The sequence below is a fragment of the Plectropomus leopardus genome, chromosome 16, assembly GCF_026936395.1.
Source record: "Plectropomus leopardus strain MGB_pleo_1.0 chromosome 16, ASM2693639v1, whole genome shotgun sequence".
Taxonomy (NCBI): domain Eukaryota; kingdom Metazoa; phylum Chordata; class Actinopteri; order Perciformes; family Serranidae; genus Plectropomus; species Plectropomus leopardus.
The window spans coordinates 14640562-14659770 of record NC_142191.1 but is presented as its reverse complement, the minus strand read 5'-3'; the positions used below and the strand labels follow the sequence as shown (position 1 = coordinate 14659770).

Below are 19209 nucleotides of genomic sequence, written 5' to 3'. Positions count from 1 at the left end.
GTGAGCAGGATTACATTTTACTGAACCAATCACTAAAGACGAAAGTATCTACTTAAATCTAATGTCACTTTAGGTTCACGGATATGTAGCCATGCCAACCATACTGTTTTTTTTCCTTATTGGTTATGGTACATGACAACGCTTGACAACAGTGTTACTCCGACTGTGCCGCTGATTGGCCAATCCTTAGTCCCCCCAGCAACATTCAATGGATCGACTGTTTCTCAACTGAGAAACTGCTGTTTCATGTCATGATGCCAGAAGCGTCAGTCAACTTGGTGGAGTAAGCAAATTCAAAGGTTTGGACCCAGGCAAAAGTTTTAACTTTTTGCATCCCAAACAATTATTCAGATAAAATAAAACAGCATGTTTTTCTCTAAAATGTAGAGGAGCTGAAGTATAAGGTAGAACCTCATATTTCTACAAATAAAGCAAAATTGTCCAGTATGCCTCTGAAATCCCAGTGCTTTGGCATTAAAGCTGGCTTCAGTCCAGGACATTGACCACAAACTGCCACATGGAGAGACATCTTATCAGTGGTACAAATATATGTCTAAGCACACAAGCTTTATCTCCTTCTCTCACAGCTGGAATCACAAAGCACAATAGATGCACTCAAGTTGGACTGGCAGCTTTCAGGCATTTCATATCATACATTCCAATGTCACTGGTAAAATACGAGTGCAAACACTACCACTGCCATGATCCCTGCGATAACAGCTCAGGACTTAACAAAACATCCAAGTGACACACAGGTGACGTCACTTCACTGGAAAACAACTGCGAAAACAAGCCAGCACGAAAAAACACCTGCAAAAAACCCAAATCCTCCCCAAAAAAACCCAAGGATGACAAATATAGCTAAATCCTGACTGTCCTCTGAGCTTTCTGTCTCACTTAATGTCACCCTCTGTGTCATCTGACCTTTCTGCTGACCTTTGAGGAGGATAGAGGGGCCACGAGATCTGACCTGTGGACCTCAACCCATAAAATAGTCAATAAATCCAATAGGTTGTGCGAGGCGTGAATAGAGCAGGTGGCGAAACATGCATAGTCATTAGTAGGCACTTTCCAAATATTCTTTCACACAATGCTGAGCAAATTTACACCGAGGTAACAGTGCAGAGTCGGCAAGATCCCTCAGATGATGGCAGCTGGACCAAAACATACTGCGCAGCCAAGACATGAAAAGGGCCTGGTAACAACCAGAGTTTAGTTGCTCTATTCTTAAAAATAAAATGTAGTGACATGGATCAAGTTTCTTAGGGATATTATAATCTGTTATTCATTATCAATAAAGTGCCAGTGCTTACAGTGTCTTGTTCTGTTACAGGGAATGATAAACAGGTTGTCAGCTGTCCCACACCAGAGCAGCACTGATTAGTCAATTAATGGATTATTCAAATGACAGAAAATTGATCAGCGACTATATTGATTGCCATTTAATTATTTAAGTCAAATTTTTAGCAAAAATGCTAAAATGTGACATGTGGAGGTTCTTCAGTGAGAGAATTTGCTGCTTTCCTCTGTCTTACTGTATGTTACAGTACATTTTGGGGGTTTGGAAATGTTGGTTGGATAAAATAAGACATGTGATCAAGTCAGTTTAGGCTCCAGGATATTGTTACTAGCTTTTCTCACCATTTTGTACACACAATAATTAAGCATAATCTAGAAAATAATCTACAGATGAATTAGTATTGAACATAATCGTTAGTTGCATTCCTGTCTGACACCTTGTTTTTTTAAATCACATATAGGTTAAAAGGCTCCTGCTTATACATTAGGTCTCTCCTTCAAATATACTTATCAAAAGAGGATGGGACTAATAAGAAACCCTAATAATTATTATTGGCTGAAATCTCTTGGAAACCAAGTAAGCAGACATTGTGATACGATCATTATATGCAAAACTACAATACTGTCATTTCTTGGTGAATTTTATGATATCACATCTGTCATAACATTAGATTTTTTTTAATCTATCAACATTTTGCAGCAATTCTAACTTGCTTTATATTAATAAACGCAAAAATACAAAATAAAAAGACAGTCATGCTTTTAAATGTATAATAGGCTAGCTATTTTAAATTTAGTGAGCAAAGTAATGTCAAAATGGAAAAAAAAAAAACTAAAAAGAGGAAACTGCTCGATAAAAGGAGTGCAATCACGAGAATCTGATAATATCAAAGTATTGGAGTCTAATTCAATTACCCTTCATTGGTCTCATGTGCTTCCCCCAAAAGCTCTAAAATTCAAAAGGAAAAAAAAATGTCATTGCGGTTGTTTGTGATTCAACGTGTCACCCTGAGCCCAGGTGGCCTGTCTGGCTGTAAATCTGGACCGGGCTGAGCTACTTGCGTTTTATTACTGCGGGACTGCAGACAACTCGACCCATTACTCAGCAAAAAAACAGCGTCAGGCGCACACTGAGGCTGTGCGCTGCAGCACGTTACTGATGCAAAGTGGGACACTAAAATGTAGAGGCGGGAGGGAGGGAAAGGGGTGACGACAGGTATGTTTACAAACAGGTAAGCTATAATTTATGTAGCGTTACAGAAGACCCCAAGAAGCAGAATAAACGCCACTACATAAAGATAAGACAACATGCTCCCTCGGGTTTGCCCACTGATGTCTGGAAGACAGTGACGGGGATCAAAAAGCCTCTGTCGGCTGTACCTTGGTGTCAAGGACGCTGCTTCCCTCCTGGAGCGCGTTCACCTCCGCGCTCAGCTCCCCGGCGGAGGCTGACGCTGAAGCTGAGGCATCCTCCTGGCTCTTCCCGTCCCGCTGCACTGAGCTCTCTGCTCCCATGGCGAACAATCGCAAAGGTGAACTTCACTCTCAAAAACAAAAACAACCCTCCAAGATGGCACGACTGTGTATCAGCAAGCGAGTATCCAAAGCGTCCAAATGACGAGCTCTATGGAGTGCAGCTCCGCCCCGGGATGGCCTCGATCTGGAGTGATGTGAAGTGTGAGGACCAGCTAACTCTTTCAGGACACCCCCGCCTTCTCCACCTCCAACACCTCCCTTCGGTATCACATGGGGCTCCGGTGCGCCGCGGCACGCCTTACAGCATCAGGGACGGTGCTGATGGAGGACAGAAGAAGAGGCCAGTTCATATTTGAAACAAAAAGCTTTACGATTTGAAGCATCGTTAATCCGTCTTAAACAGAAATTAGATCCACCCTGAGGGACCGGAAAATTAAATTAGAGCCGCTATCAAACACTCATCACTCACACACAGGAAGAAAGCCTTAAAGTTATGGTGCGCAAACGTCAAAATGACATAGTATAAAGCTTTATGCTTTACTTAAAATGGGATACTTGCAAACAGTTCTTGAATTTTGGAAAATCTGAACAGTAAGGGGAATTTAACTGTGTCTTATGTTCTGTACCCTAAACTGCTGTCCAGAAAAAATGGAAAAATTAAAAAGGGATTATTGGACTTTGTATGTCACCACATTTCTGTGAAGGCTGTAGCTGTTATTAACTATCATCAGCATATCTGTCAGTAAAATGTAGATATTTTCGGTTTTATATTTATTGTCATTTGTCTTTTTTTTATCTTGTTCATTTCATTTAATCACTTTTTCTTTGCTGCTGTAAAAAGTGAATTTACCCTGTGTGGGATCAGTAAAATGTATTGGCAAAACACACAATAAAGCTACACAATACTTTCCAGTGCTTTGTCAGATTCACCTCAGAGCGTGTGGAGTTATTGGCACATCTACATTGTAGATTTCTATGACTTTAACATGCAGAAAAAATATTAATATAAAACATTCTTAGCAATCACAACAGTTTCTATTTGGAGCAATTTAATGAAAAATGAAAAAACATCAAGACTAACGTGTACAGATAGTAAAAGTAAAAACACAAGTGTTGTATGCAATACTTAAATCTTCATTCGGTAATTTAAAATAAAGTAATTTTATATTTATTTTCCATCACTTCTACCATCCTCTTTCTCCTGTGGCTAACAAGGTCAACATTTGACAAGCATGACACTTGGTTCAACTTTAGCATATTTGGCATTTTGGTGGTAATGTAGTGAGACTGGTTGATATCACAGAGAGATCTGAACCACATCCTTCCTGTGGTTCATGTAGAAACACTAAAATAAACACAACAGTCCTGGGACTCCTGAATACATGCAGCTTCCTAGTTTATCCACTTAGATTTTCTTTTCCGGTTTGTCAGTCTACACTGACACTGAAGATACTATCATTTCTTATTTCAAGTTGCTCTCATCAGCCAAGGAAATTAAATATTTGCTGGAAAATGTAAAATTACACTAAAGTTTTGGATCTGTAATCTGCTTTCTCTCTCAAATATATACACATACAGTGTAGCCTATACATCATTCTTGATTATATACTGCAGGGTACATATTGCCATGATTCACAGAGTCTCGTGAAGTTTGTGTGTGTTGCCCACGAGGAGTTCAGGTTTTAATCTTAATTGCATGTTGACCCATGTACCATTTTGTTTGGAATTTTAAAACGCACAAGTTCACACAAGCCTTGACTTTAAGTCCCTGCACGTACACCAAAACAAAATGACACTGCACCAACACAAACATGTTGAATGGAGAAACATGCTGATGAAATGTAAATATGTATGACACCTCAGAGTGTGTACAAAGAGTACACAGCAGCAGTTGGACCTAAAAAATAATCAAAGACAATTTATTTATCCTGTAAGGGAATAAGGTCATCTCCAGTCAGACTAAAAGCAGCATTCATTCATACAGTTGTAAGGCCACTTAAATAGTATGCAGTCATGTGAGCCACTATCTGTGCAGAAATGTTGTGTAGAAAAGTGCAGCTTAAAGACATTTACCTAACCCTTTAAAACCTGGCAAATTGGCTTGCTTCTTTGAAAAACATGGGAAGAAGGCAATGAGCAAATAAGCAAAGGAGTGACCCGAAAAAATGGCAAGAAATTCACTATAAAAATTACAAGAAAATTAACTGAAAAATATAAATAAATACATAATTATTCTAGAACATAATTCTACACACACACACACACACATTTTTTTCTTCTTCTTTGACACATGAGATATGACTACCAGAAGACTTAGCCCATATGTCATTATTTTGTTGACTCAGACTTAAGTCGGACCTAATAGTTGACCCAGGTCTACTCGAGACTAAATTTACTAAATCACTTTTCTTGTCTGGAAAACTAAAATATTCTCAAATATCTTCTTTTTACCTGGTTAAAGGCCGAAACAACGAACAGAAAAATAGGACGGTGTTTTTTTAACGTTACATGTCTTGCTAATGGTTATTCGGTGTGCATTAAAAACGCTGACGCTTTTTGTGGCTCTGGACAGAGATGTACGACGTTACTGAAAGATGAACTGGGTCGGAATACCGTAAAAAAAAAAGAGAAAGAGTGAAGTTTGGAAAGCAGTGAGTTTACCAGATCTCTGTAGTCCGCTCCTAACTACTGCCGCAGGCTAACAGCTACAAGCTAATCACATTAGCCTCGACTAGCATGGCGCACCTGAATCTCGGACACAATTATCGGCAGTTGAGGTGCATTTTGGGTAATGTAGGCAGTGGATTTTGACCACCATTATTATTATTATTATTATTATTATTATTATTATTATTATTATTATTATTATTATTATTATTATTATTATTATTATTATTATTATTAATATGTATGTATCTATGTTTTCATTGTTTGTTACAAGGAGTACGATTTTTTTTAAAGTGACATTACATGGTTCTTTTTTTACTTTTCTTTTCTAAAAAATATATAATCCATATTTAACCAGATAGGCAAAACCCTGTTTAGATTGACTATCTCTTTTTCAAGGGAGTCATAGCCAAGACAGTAGCATAAGGACATTTTACAGACAAACAACTTAAGGCTATCCACAATACAAATAAAACTAAATATTAAAAAATAATAATAAAAAATATACAGTAATAAAAACATAAAAGATAAAGCCTGCAGTAACATCTAGAAATGTAAAAAAAAAAAAAAAAACACCTACTCACATTGTTCTGCTGCATTGTTTCATTTTTTAAATTGTCTCGTGTGTGTCTGACAATGTTATTTGAATGCAATGATAGGTAAACCTACTCATCTAAAGGCCTGAAAGGACTGCCATTGACTTAAGCTATAACAGCTATGTGCAAGCATATTTGTAGGCCCATTAGCCTAAAAGAAGTGAACAAAAAATATTGTTAGTTTAGCTGATATAGCCTACATTGTGGTAGGGCTGCAACAATTAATTGATTAATCAGTTAGCTGTCAACTATTACATTAATGGACAGCTATTTCAATAATCAATATTGGTTTGAGGGTTTTTTTTATTATTATTTTCACAGCACTCTGATTACAGCTTCTTAAATGTGAATACTTTGTAGTTCCTTTACTCCTATCTAAGATGTAAACTGAATTTCTTTGGGTTGTTGACAAAACAAGGCATTTCAGGATGTCAAAAATGTGACTTTCTCATACAGTCAGATTTCTGTTAGCCTATATAATTCAATATTTTGTCAGCCTTTTAGCCGCAAATCAGCGCCTGGCTCCTGCTGTAACCACAATGTTGACAAGATTAGTTTGACAGACGTGAAGATCTAACTGGATAAAGCTTACCATCATCAGCAACGTCAAAGTAACACATGATAAGGTATGTCTGACGCATTCAATGTACACCCTATATGAAGAAGTCACTTGTTTTTCCTGAGTTAGCTTGTTAATGTAACAGTTGGTCCATTGAGCTTAATGTGTAGTTTTTAGAGACAAAAACTAATCAGGCATATCCCCTGCTATGATGCATGTAATTTCACTTACTGAGCATTGCAGAAAAGAAAAATCATGTTCTGGTGGTGTTTGATTTTCAAGACACTTACCGACAACAATACTGCAAACAAGTTTTGGCATGATGAAAAAAAACCCCAGATCACATGACAAATCTTAATGATATAGGCTTCTTGACTATAGTCCTAATTACACAGAGACAGTTTTACAATCTTCCTTGGGAAAATGTAAAGCAGAGTTGACAGAACTGATGCTGTATTCTCTTACAATCCCAGCTGTTTTACTGAGGCAGCGCTGCAGTTAACTGCACTGCTTCCAGAGGTGCATGTGTTTAAACTGTGAATGTCAAGCAGAAGCAACGCTTACTTCTGAATCTCCAAATCTTTATCAAACACAATTTCTCATTACTTTTGCAGCACAAAAAGGTCTCAGAGAACAGGCTGCTCTTGTTGTAAAATTGTTGAATAATCTCAAACATGTGTCTCACAAGACAGGAAACCAAGACAGATAACCTCATTAGAGTTGCACAGTGTATGTAGATGGATGTGTTAGTCAATGACCTTCAGCATGGCAGGCCCATCAGCCGAAGTGCTGATGTCATATGAAAGAGGAGGGGGACATGGAGTAGTGGAGTGAGATGGGGGAAGGAGGTTCTCATTAAAGTGAAAGCCTTACCGGATATGTCGGGGTCTGCGCTCGATAAAACAGTAATGCAAGGGCACATTAAAGGCACCAAGCATGCTTCACACAGACACACACACACACACACATTTGGAAGAGGAAGGCTTCAACAGCATTCACAAACAAATACTTCACACTTACTGTCCTGTTCTCGCATTGCAAATCCACTCAAAGATTTTGTCCAAATTTGACCAGCTTGTAATTTTCAGTATCGGAATCAGACTCAGAAATGCATTATTAATCCCAGCAGTAAATTGTGTTCAGCTACAGTCGCTCTGATGTAAAACATGAAGAATCATCAGAAGTAAAAATAAAAGTATAAAAATAAGAGGCATGGAAAAATAAAATAAAATAAACATAAACATAAAATATAAATAGGAATGAAAATAAAATTTGGATCATGCTACAATGTCCAACACTATTATGTAACATATTAAGAATACAAATATGTATAATGTGATGAGTTTGTAAAGTGTGTAATAATTTAGAAAAATGGGCATTGTGCTACATTACAATGTATAAACTTTCAGAAACATAAAAAAATGTATGTATAGATCAATAGAAATAAGAACAGAAACATATGAAGAAATATATAATACTTTAATACATACATTCAAGAGGTGTCAGTGGGAATTGATATACTGACTGACTTTCTGCTGATCACAACCATTAAAATACAAAGTAGTCATTTTTTGGCATCAAAAGGTCATTTTTCTGCTTAAATGTGTGGAGATATAGAGGGAGATTTGAGAGGGAACAGTCATAGATATTTATAAAAATCTACATGTAACTTTTATGTGAATTGTGGCACATTTGGCTGCATGAGCTGAAGGTAAAACATTCAGAATCTCCACCTTTTTGGAGATATCACCCAATATAAAGAACTCTCTGTTAAGCCTTCTTTCCCCCTGAGTTACGCTGTCAATGTAAGTCCACTCATCTTTATATGTGTAGTTCTCAGAGCCAGAGGCTACAAGCTGCAACCCAGATGGATAACATGCATATATGTGAAAATATTCCCACAGGACTTCCAGTTGACTGCATATTTTTCTTTAAAAAATGCAACAGTGAAATGGTGGGAAGTATCATGTTTTTCAGACAGAGACAGGGTGAGTTGAAGAATGCAGCCCTCAGGGTTCATGTCTGGCGTGGCCACTGAGCGAGGGCTCTCCCAGACACAGCAGGACGATTTACACATTCATACTCAGTTACAAGCAGTGAATTTAGGGGTTTGCTTCAAAACAAGATGGATAAAAAAAGAACAGCTATTCTAACATTATGAGTGCTCGACCAAATGTGGCATGATGTCAAACAGACGCTACAGAGAATGACAACTTTTACACAAACATTCCAATGTATGGTCCTGTTTTTCTAAAATACTGAGTAATGAAGAAATTATTCTCAAAAAATGATTGATAAAACACCTTATAAGTGAACTGTAACATGTAAAGTAGTTCAACAATTATCCAAGATAACATTTAGTTAAGGGATAATTTGGGTATTTTTCAACCTGCGCCATATTTCCCCATATTTTTGTATCGTCGACATTGGAGCAGTATTGGGTTGTGCAACTGGCAGCTGCAATGTAACATAAATGGGCAATTGTGCGCCATCAATTTACGCCCACAAAAAGTGGTTGTTTTTGCCACTGATAGGTTCAGATTGTCCTTTTTAGTGCCTGACTGCATTATGGAAAAGATCGCTACAGAGGTAGGATTTTTTGTCTCAGATTATTAGTCTAAAAGCTTTTTTTTTTTTTTTTTTTTTTTAAAGTAAGATCCTTTTTGTTTAAGCAGAAATGGCCCCAAAAACCCCCATCACCAGAACAGACTTTATTAAACAGTAGTTCTTCATCATTAAACATACTTTAAAGTCAACAGAAACAAAAATCTTCTTGGTGCATGTTTTCACTTTTCCAACAATCACCAACTCTGGTTAGATTGAAATAACCCCCTTAAAATAATGGGGTCCATGGAGGTCTGAGGCCCAGGGGCAGCTGCCTGCTTTGCCCGGTTAGTAATCCAGTTTTGGATGATCTGAATAATTTTCCAGCAACTCTTTGAGTAACACTCATATGGACATTTAAAGGGACCTGTCCTTGGTACTGAAATTACCCAGTGTTTTAAATATGAGTGCTAAAAGATGAGAGCTCAAATTACTGGAGCCTTCAGCAGATCATGTCAGAAGCTCAACATAAACAACTCCAACATGACAAAACAGGGATTTTCCAGTACATTACAAAGCAATGACGGAGCTCCCTCCTCATCAACACCAGGTCTTCAAATCTGTCATCAGCTCGAAAAATAAAGGGATCAATCTCACACACTAAATATGCCGTTGGAGCACTACTGTATAAATGAGAGCATTCCTGCAGTCTTGACTGTAGTTAAAGTGACAGATCTTGCCTGGTGAACACACAGAATAACAGACTTAGCAGGTGTGGAATGCCAACTATGACAGGCACACACATGTGCACACTTGTACCATATGTTGGCTCCATGTTGCAAACCCAAACACCTCATAATGACAGATGCTTCACCCTGGGATGCTGCTGAGGGGCCCCGAGTGTTGGCTTCCTGACAGACCTCCAACACCTCTGTGGGAGTACAGTTACACTTGGTTTGAAAAACAGAAGAAATGATGAAAAAAATTTAAAATATGTGAGTGGAGTTAGAGAACTTTTTTTTTTTGTTGTTGTAATAACAATAGGTTTCTGTTGAAGCATCTCCGAGGAGAACCATGGGACACTACGAAGAGCGCAAATGTTACCAAACAACAGATGGGTTAAGCCACAAGTCAACTGCTGGGTGAGAAAACACAAACACACAGTTTTGGAGTAAATAAAAGGTTTATTGAAAGGCACACACTTTTGATCCATGGGCACCAAAATGTTTAACATACTGCTGTTAATGAGAACTATGTTTTTTAGAGCAAATTTGTGTTAGTTTCACACCAGTTACATAAAGTTTGGTTCAATTAAACTTTAATAAAAGCTTCAGTTGCACCCGTCATGGTAATTTGGCCATATAATCATCCCATCATCAGGTGACGGGTCAGGACACACAGACACTGGGTGTTAAAGGGTAATTTCAGAGTTTTTCAACCTGGAACCTTTATTCCCATGTTTTTGTGTCTAAGTGACTGATGTGAACAACAGCTTTTGAAATGGTTTAGCAATTAAAGAGAGGGCTTCAGTTGATAGCTGGGCAATGCTTACAATGTAACCAGATGGGGCAACTGTGCACTGTCACTTGGTGTCCTTTGAAAGTGACTCATGTTGCCACAGACAGGCTCAGATTGTTATTAAAAATGTCTGAAATGTCTCTCCGAAATATGCCTTTGTTTTTGTGTCCAAGTGTTCTGAAATATTACAAAATATGCTTCAGCTCAAATAAATATGGGCGGTCACTGAACTCGAAGGCCTCGTCTACGTTGTCGAAATCAGCTAAATTATCTTCCACAACATCAAAAATCTTTAAGATAACACTAAGCTACACTTTCTGTAATCCATCGCTACACACTTTTCCATCTCACTTCTGTTTCCAGCATTGTCTTCCTGCAATAAGACATCTTGTAAGATTTTAGAATGAGACTTCTTTTTGAGCAAGATTTAGACACAAATCAAGCAAATGGTAGAGGTACATTTAAGAAACTTACAACAACAATCTGAGCCTGTCCATAGCAAAAATAACCACTTTTAATGTATATACAGTGACAGTGCACAATTGCTCCATATAGTTACATTGCCAGCGTTGCACAGCTGTTATCCCCTTTCTCAATAGTGGACCAATTTCAAAATTTGTTGTTCATGGAAAAATATGGGGAAAAATGGTCCAGGACAAAATACTGAAGGTACCCTTTAATCAGTTTTTAAATGACAATCAAAACATGTCCAGCTGAAAAAGTAAGAGCAAAGTTACATATAGCAGGAGGCCTAAAACTAAGACCAACTCCATTAAAATCATAGAAAACTGTAAACGTTTATGAAATAAAGCATTAATACCGATGGCATATCTTAAGTTACATACATGGCCCAATAAAAAGCCTTTAACAGCTCTTTAACCTGACGATAAGATGTTTCCCCTCTGCAAGAGCTATTGAAATTTCAGGCAGGATTCACAGCTTTCTCATTATGTTAACTGCAATACTTGAAAAATATGTCAGAATTGGCTTTGTACTCATGACTTGTATTGATTTTTACCCAGGCAGTGCAGCAGGTGGGACATTCAGCAGCATCCAGCAGGTTAGAAAATAAAGGCTACATAACACCATAATGGCTTTTTGTGCATACAACAGCGAGTCAATTGAAAAGCTTAAGACACGTATAAAGATGCAGCACTGTTATCAGACATTTTAGTAGCTTTCAATTCACAAAAAAATGAAAAAAGTAAATACGATTAAAGTAAAAAAGATATTTTTTTAAGACTTAAACTGACTCTTCCATACACAGAAAACACCGTACAGAGAGGTCAAAAGCATAAAACAGCATTTGTGATATATACGATATGGCTGTCGTCTTTGGCATATCACACAGATGTGCAAATACAGCTTTAAACTAATGTTCCAGTTATATTTTTTTCCTCTCAAAACATACAACAGTGATGTGGAGAGAGTTTGGGCTGCCAGAAAGTAAGAAAGCATTTCCTGTCAAAGATGCAGAGGATGAATGCATCTGATGGTGCACGCGTGGATCCTGAGAACAGAGCAGGGAGCCTGGGAAGAAACAGGATGATGGATTTAAGTGTGTGTAAGTGAGACCAGAGTGTAGCCTCACAGACTGGAGCCTTGGCACTGAGTGAGTGAGGTTGTAAAATAAACGCTCCAGGGAGGAAATAAAGTTTCATGTATGAAGTTATATAGACAATGACTGCTTGTAAAATATTTATAATGACGCAACGGATGCTACTTCAGATGGCTGGAATGGTATTTTTTATGGGATCTTTTATGATGATGTGTACCTGTGAGAATACCTTTAGTGAGCATGCTCAGAAGAGTCCGGTGATCTCCTCTGTGACCGGGTCGAGGTCGATGTCGTAGAAACAGGGCCGGGTTGGCAGGCCAGGCATAGTGCTCATCTAAAGGAAACAACAAAAGCAGAGGGTAAGAACTTGATTGGCAGGCAGAGTAAGAGAAAGTGATGAGACTATTATGGTTAAAATCAAGCTGCTATATTTTCCTTGTTAGACGGTTTTGTGTTAAAAAAAAGAAAAGAAAAAAGATTCTGGACAGTTCATTGTATATAACATAAATCAAGACAGAAAGTTAAATTTACTCTACTGTTAAGTGTTTTGTGATTTTTTAATGTAGCTATTGTTTCAGGTTGGGTCCAATTAAAAGAAAACAACAACAAAAAATAGTCACATTAAGACTGGCAAAATGTTTCAGGATTAAAAAAAAGATTTTTTTATCTGAAATATTTCCCCTTTTCAATGCAAGTGTGTTGCATAAGACACAAGCTAGAAAAAACACCTTGCAATTGTGTGCCTTGGCACACCACTCAAGTTACAGTTTACATCCATGTCTGTCCAGACACATATGTAGCCATGACAAAAGACAATTCTTCAAATGTTGCTCCAGAGAAGCTATAAATTGTAAAATGTGGATGTTTCACACACATCTTCAACTCTGACAGCACAACATTCAGTATCTGACCAAATGTCCCTGCAAATGACCCATCTGCCCCTGAGATATGACCTTGAATAATGGCCAAAAAAGTGTTTTTGCAGAACATTATTTTGTCACAGTGAAGTTGACATTTGACCTTTTGGATACAAAATGTCACCGCTGGTCATTAGGACTGGGTATCTAATACCTTTAAAGTACTGACTAAAATAACACAGTATCAAGCAGTACTGAAACTTCTCCAGTCAAAAGATATCTGCATTTGATCCTTTCTTTTACCAAGATCAAGATAATAATGACTATTTTCATCATTTTGCTCACAGCCGATCACTGCAGGTGTTCTATGCTTTATTACAATGTGTGATTGGTACTGCAGCAGCCACAACTCATCCAGTCTTTGATGTGGTAAAGTCAAGCTCTGTGTATTTCACAGAGTTGGCAGATGAGCGTGCCGAGATGCCACCAATGTATTCAAAAGGTGTTATAATTAATGTATGAATTCTTTGCTTATGGCCAAAAACATGTAACATGTGAGGTCACCATGACCTTTGACTCCCAAATTCTGATCAGTTCATTCTAGAGTCGAAATGGACATTTATGCAAAATTTGAGGGAATTCCCCCAGGGCGTTCCTGAGATACTGCATTCACAAGACTGAGATAGATGGAGAGAAAGACAGCCGGAAAATGTAATGTGTTTGGCGGAGAGGCATAAAAAGGACACCAGGACAGAAACTCCTCTCAACTTTAAAAAACCTTTATATGATCACATTTTGCAGATCCTTCTTGTACTGGTTTTGTCTCATTTTAGTGTTCTACAATCTACTGACTGAATCTGTTCACCACATTTTATAAATATGCTGAATAAAAGTGAAAAAAAAAACCCTCGCTGTTTTGCTTGTACATTCATTTGGACCTTTCAATCTAAAGGCTTAGACACTGAAACTATCAGAAAAAATGTAGAATGAAAGAAAACAGTGTACTTCTATTTGGGCTGTCAAATGATTAATTCTTTAACTCGTGATTAATTGCAGAATTTCTATAGTTAATCGTGATTAATTGCATTGTTAAATCGCATGTTTTCAATTTTATTATTTTGCATTACAAAACAGTTTTGAACTCCACATTGACAATGTAAAGCAATTCTTACTGAATTGTCTTAATTGGGAATCAAATGACAGTAAAAATTTAATGGGGCTAGCATAAAGTGGGCATGTCTGTAAAGGGGAGACTCATGGGTACCCACAGAACCCATTTTAATTTTGATATCTTGAGGTCAGAGGTCAAGGGACCCCTGTGAAATGGCCATGTTGGTTTTCCATTGTCAAAATTTAGCCTAACTTTGGAGCGTTATTCCGCCCCCTTCTGCATCACCTTCCTGAGACGACACATATCACCCAATTCCTCTGGTGTTCTAGCTTCAGATGATAGTATCATTACTCTCGCTTTAAAACTTAGCCTGGTCCAACCTTTTTAAGACAGGAATGTCAGCCAGCGATTAACACAATTAAAAAATATTAACACGTTAGTGTTAACAAGTTAATCGCGACGGAATTAAAGTCTGTAATTTATATTTCTATGGCTACCGTAAAACAAAGACACTTTGTATTTAAAGCAGCATCTTCATCAAGACATCTGTAATCATGAGAAATGTGTAAATTTACTTTTAAACTCACAAGTGAACTGGAACAGCATTTCAGCGTCATTGAAAGAATAGACCTCACTGAGGATTAACAGCTGGTTCAATTTTTTTTAAAATATCATAAAACCCGTAGCACCAAAAGAAGACGGCACAATTGGAATCTGGATAATAACTAAAACCTCATATTAAAGCCTTTGCCATAACACAGCTGTTCTTCAACAAACGACAATCCTCTAAGACTCTGCATCAAACTATCAGAATAAGATCAGCCCCTTCAGCTTCAATGACTATAATCTAGACTCATTTAACTCTGGGCAGACAGATGATCAATGTGTTGACAACCTACATTTTAGCAGTGATGAACTGAGCCATAGACAACAGTGGCTTTGTTCTCACTGTTGTCAAAATATAGATAACAAAAGGCTGCTTCACAAATATGAGACAAAGTAAAGAGGCTATGTACAAAAAGTCATAGTGGCAATACTGACTTCTGTTGTGATGGATCAACGTTACTGCTGGAAGAAGAAGAAGAAGCCCGAGATTTCTAGGAATCACACTGAGTTTTGATTTGTCCAATAAGTAGCTAAAACCAGTTGCATTTTTTTAAATAGTAAAATAACCAAAATGGTAAATTATGGAATTTTTACTCTTCTCTATTTCTGAGGACCGCTGTGGTTAAAAGTGTGACCGGAAGCTATTTTTTATTTGGTTTGTATGCCAAAACTAATCTGAATCTGAAATTTACAGTCAATAAATGTGCAACTCCAGCATTAGTTGTATGGCTGATAAAAACAGGGACTTGGTTGGCAGCGCAGAACAATTCCCATCTGAGCTGAAAAGTAAATTATCTCGCTCATTAGACGGGGAGCAACATTCTTTGCGTGCCTCCTTGCTTCTGATCCAGGGCCAGTTTTATGGGCCCATTAGTGGGAATGAGACAGGAGGAAGTGACCAGCCAATTTCCTGTCTGAGGAAACGCGTCTCTTCAAGTAAACGAAGGGGTGAAATGAGGAGTACATGCTTACATAATCTGACAGAGCGGATGCTAACCGCTCACTCTCATTGTTGGCTGGTCTGAGGTCAACAGTGACCGCTGTTACACGACACTCTTCTGAGCACGTCCATCGGTACGGTTTTAACCACAGATGACTCAGACTGTGAGCAGATTTAAAGGAATTCAATATCAACACATCACCGTTTACTTTAATGGATGCATTCAGAACAATGATGGTAGAGGGATTACCTCATTTCTTGGGCTCCTTTTAGCTGTGACATCACAATGTTCGGAAACTAGATGGTAGAGATACGATAATAGATGTCTTGTGATGTGGCTTTGACAAAAGTTCAATAAGACATCCTCTCTCCCATGTTATGTCTTTATTCCTCTATCAGTAAAATTAGGAATCTCTGCGATTTGTCCTCCACTTCCACTATCCACCTATGGGCTTTACTCCACCACCACAAACATCTAGATGTGAAGAGAACAAGCATATGGACAGGAGGGCTGCCCCCTTAAAGTTGAGGATTTTGTCAGTCAGTGTACATCTGTTGATGTCTCAGTCCCCAGATTTAGCTGCAAAGTGAACGCTCCTCGCTTTTCACACTGCTCTCCAGTACAGGAAGCTGAAGACCCAGGTTTATTCTGAGCGAGACGGACGCGGCTGCCTGGACAAAGAGAGGCTTTTTGCTGAGATAATGCTCTTCTGCCTTGTGCAAGGAAGTGTTGAATTTCCATGTCATAGCAACTTACTATGATCCAGTTTCTGGCTTTTGTTTGATATCGATTTGGCTGTAAAATGTGTCGCATATTTCCATTTATCTCGTTAGTGTAGTTAGCTCAAATTAACGTGGAGAGTTACTTGGCTTGTTTTCTATATTATGTGAACATTGCTATCACCCTAAGTGTCTTGCTGAATCCCTTTCAAACTCTAAAACTCTATTTGGGAAAAAGGAACAAACAGTTAAATTTATCTTTATCAGCCAAATCCAATATGACTACGAAGATAACGAAGATGCTTCAGGTCGGTGGGGTCTAATCTGTTGATAACCTCAATAATTATTATTCCACACTTCCAATTGATCTCTTCTGATTGAATAAAAAATAAGAGGTCATACCATAGAAATATAAACTACTACATTGTTTAATTATGTTTCACACCTGCTCCAGCACCTTTACAGATGTTCAATAAGACATCATGTAGACAAATGTTCACTGTAATACTCTATTCTGTTCTATATTGTAACTGTATTTAATGGGCTAAATTGAAGTATCATTGCTTTGTTACGTGAGCAAGTAAGTAAACTTTATTCATCTATAAAGCGTCTTTTGAAACCAAAGTTATAAGTTGCTTTCCAGTGCAAACACCAAAAAGTACACAGAAGGCAAATATATAAAACAATATAAACAAAATAAAAACTATATAGAAGGCAAACACTTGTTACGGGGCAAAGAGCCTATGAAACAGGTTTTTAACAGCTTTTTAAAACCATCGACTCTGCATTTTATATAACGAGGGGAGGAAAATTGAAGAGAATGAGAGCCACTACTACTTCTGCAAAGATTAGCAGGTTTTTTAAATGCTGGAACACCCACTAAAAATAACACAGTAAACTATAGCCATGAACGCAGCTCTACAGTGGATGAGTACGTCTTTCTGTTTAAAAAAAAAAGAGAAAAAAAAGTATTTTGGTGTTACACATTCAACGTCTCAGACAGGCTGGAAAACATACAAGCAAACAGAAGAAAGCAGCATGGAGGCCAGTGAAAAATGTTAGAAAGGGTTAGGTCTTTTTTTTATATCTCTTACTTTTTTAGTCTCTCTATCAAAATTGGTGTAAACTACATTTGGATCGATCTTCGAGCACTGCTTGGACTGTTTTTTATGGTGACCTGTCAATGCATCTCGCCGACAAAGGGGCTAGAATTAGTGTGTCCACCTGGGTCTTGTATATCAATCAGAGCCATTTGAAGAAAGAGCTGATAAAAATTCCCATGACTGCTACAGTCATTTGACCCGAGGATGAAAGCCAACTGCAACCTTTTGCGAAAAGTCATGTGTTAGCAGGTGGGTTTTTTGTGAAGTGAGAAAGATGCTTTAGATAAATGAAAAAAAAGGATTGGACCATTTCCTTTCCATGTAACTTTAAGTTCATTTGTTGACCAAACAAGACAGTCACGTTTTTTGATTCTTGCTTTACATTTGCTGCAAAGGACCTGTTGTATGTTCTCTGAAATGCTCTCAGTAATAACAATTAGCTGACCGATGAAAGGGAAAGAAGGCAACAGTGTTTGTATTTTGCACTTTTAAACAGGAATTGCGTCAATAGAAATGAGCTATGATTATGATAAAATGAGGTCAAAAAGCTGACAATGCACCTGTTTTACCATAGTAAACAACAAAAGAGAGTCTCCAGTCACCCCTCACTAAAATACCAATGTTTCACTTTAATTCAGTAAAACCAATGTGGATGATAACTCCCACATCACAGGAGGATATGATTCAAAACCTATAAACTCATTCATACAGCCTTAAAAGTAATTTTATTCTCAAAATTCTCTCTACTTTTTTGTGTCAAGTATCAGGCTGCACATTTAAATATGAAAAGATGCTAAAATGTGGAGACTAACTGTCAAGGTTTTGAAAGCAACAAAGGATGTGCTGTTCTGCTGGTCGTCCTCGCCAGCCTGAGAACGAGTTGGCACTCGCAAAAACACACAACACTCCGTGGCTAAAGTTGGAAACTCCACTCAGCCAAATAAGTCCCTCTATTATGCCCAAACACAATGCCTCTTTGTCAGGGGAATCCCAGGAGGAGACAATGTAGCTGGATTTCTACCCCCTACTGATTCTGGAGAGGAGTCTCGGTCAACAACGGCACAGAAGTGACAGAAGAGGACTGAGGAGATTATGAAATTGTGTCATTTAAGATTAATGGAGCATTAGAGAAAGGCAGATGTTGAAATTACAGTAAGTGTGACAGTTAATGGATGCTCCTAATATACGGCTGTATGTTCAAATGAATTTGCATTATTTTTTGTGACACAATTGCAAAGAAACAAATAGATAAAACGACCCAGAGTCAGCTAGTAGTATGGAGATTTTTTTTAATTTTTGCAGATGGAGTGTATGAGCTCAGTCTTAAATGAGAATGAGAGAGTCTTTAATAAGTTGTGCACGTTTTTTATAAACTATCATCCAAATTTCACAGCAGCGCTGGTACACAGGGGGCATTGCACTGTAGATTGGCATCTGTCCAGTACCCTCATGAATGTCTAAAACTCTCTCCTGGGTGCTTTGCCACTCTGAATTAGTTGAGTACTCCCTGTGCAATTTATTCAAGATCTGAGATTTCTGTGTAATGTCTTCCTATGTAATGCGTATGCCTACGTGCAATTTTCCCTTTTTTCTTCTTGTTTGATTTTACATCCCTTAAGGTACTGCGATTTGCTCATACCTATATTTGCTGTTGT

At 37.9% G+C, this 19209-nt stretch overlaps 2 protein-coding genes across 3 annotated transcripts in view; both read right to left on the bottom strand.

Annotated features, from left to right (window-relative positions):
• Positions 1-5549, bottom strand: part of akap12b (A-kinase anchoring protein 12b) — a 55121-nt gene extending 49572 nt beyond the window's left edge. Inside the window, exons 1-2 of the mRNA XM_042503109.2 lie at positions 5437-5549; positions 2680-3093 (exon numbers count right to left, since the gene is read on the bottom strand). Coding sequence (XP_042359043.2) covers positions 2680-2814 — 135 coding nt within the window. The 5' untranslated portion in view covers positions 2815-3093; positions 5437-5549. The remainder of the gene's footprint in view (positions 1-2679; positions 3094-5436) is intronic.
• Positions 5550-10305: 4756 nt separating this feature from the next.
• mthfd1l (methylenetetrahydrofolate dehydrogenase (NADP+ dependent) 1 like) overlaps positions 10306-19209 on the bottom strand; it is a 52637-nt gene continuing 43733 nt past the window's right edge. Inside the window, exons 27-28 of one of the 2 annotated variants that reach the window (XM_042503304.2) lie at positions 12435-12551; positions 10306-12189 (exon numbers count right to left, since the gene is read on the bottom strand). In XM_042503304.2, coding sequence (XP_042359238.2) covers positions 12462-12551 — 90 coding nt within the window. In that variant the 3' untranslated portion in view covers positions 10306-12189; positions 12435-12461. The remainder of the gene's footprint in view (positions 12190-12434; positions 12552-19209) is intronic. The other variant, XM_042503303.2, reaches the window with a different exon arrangement.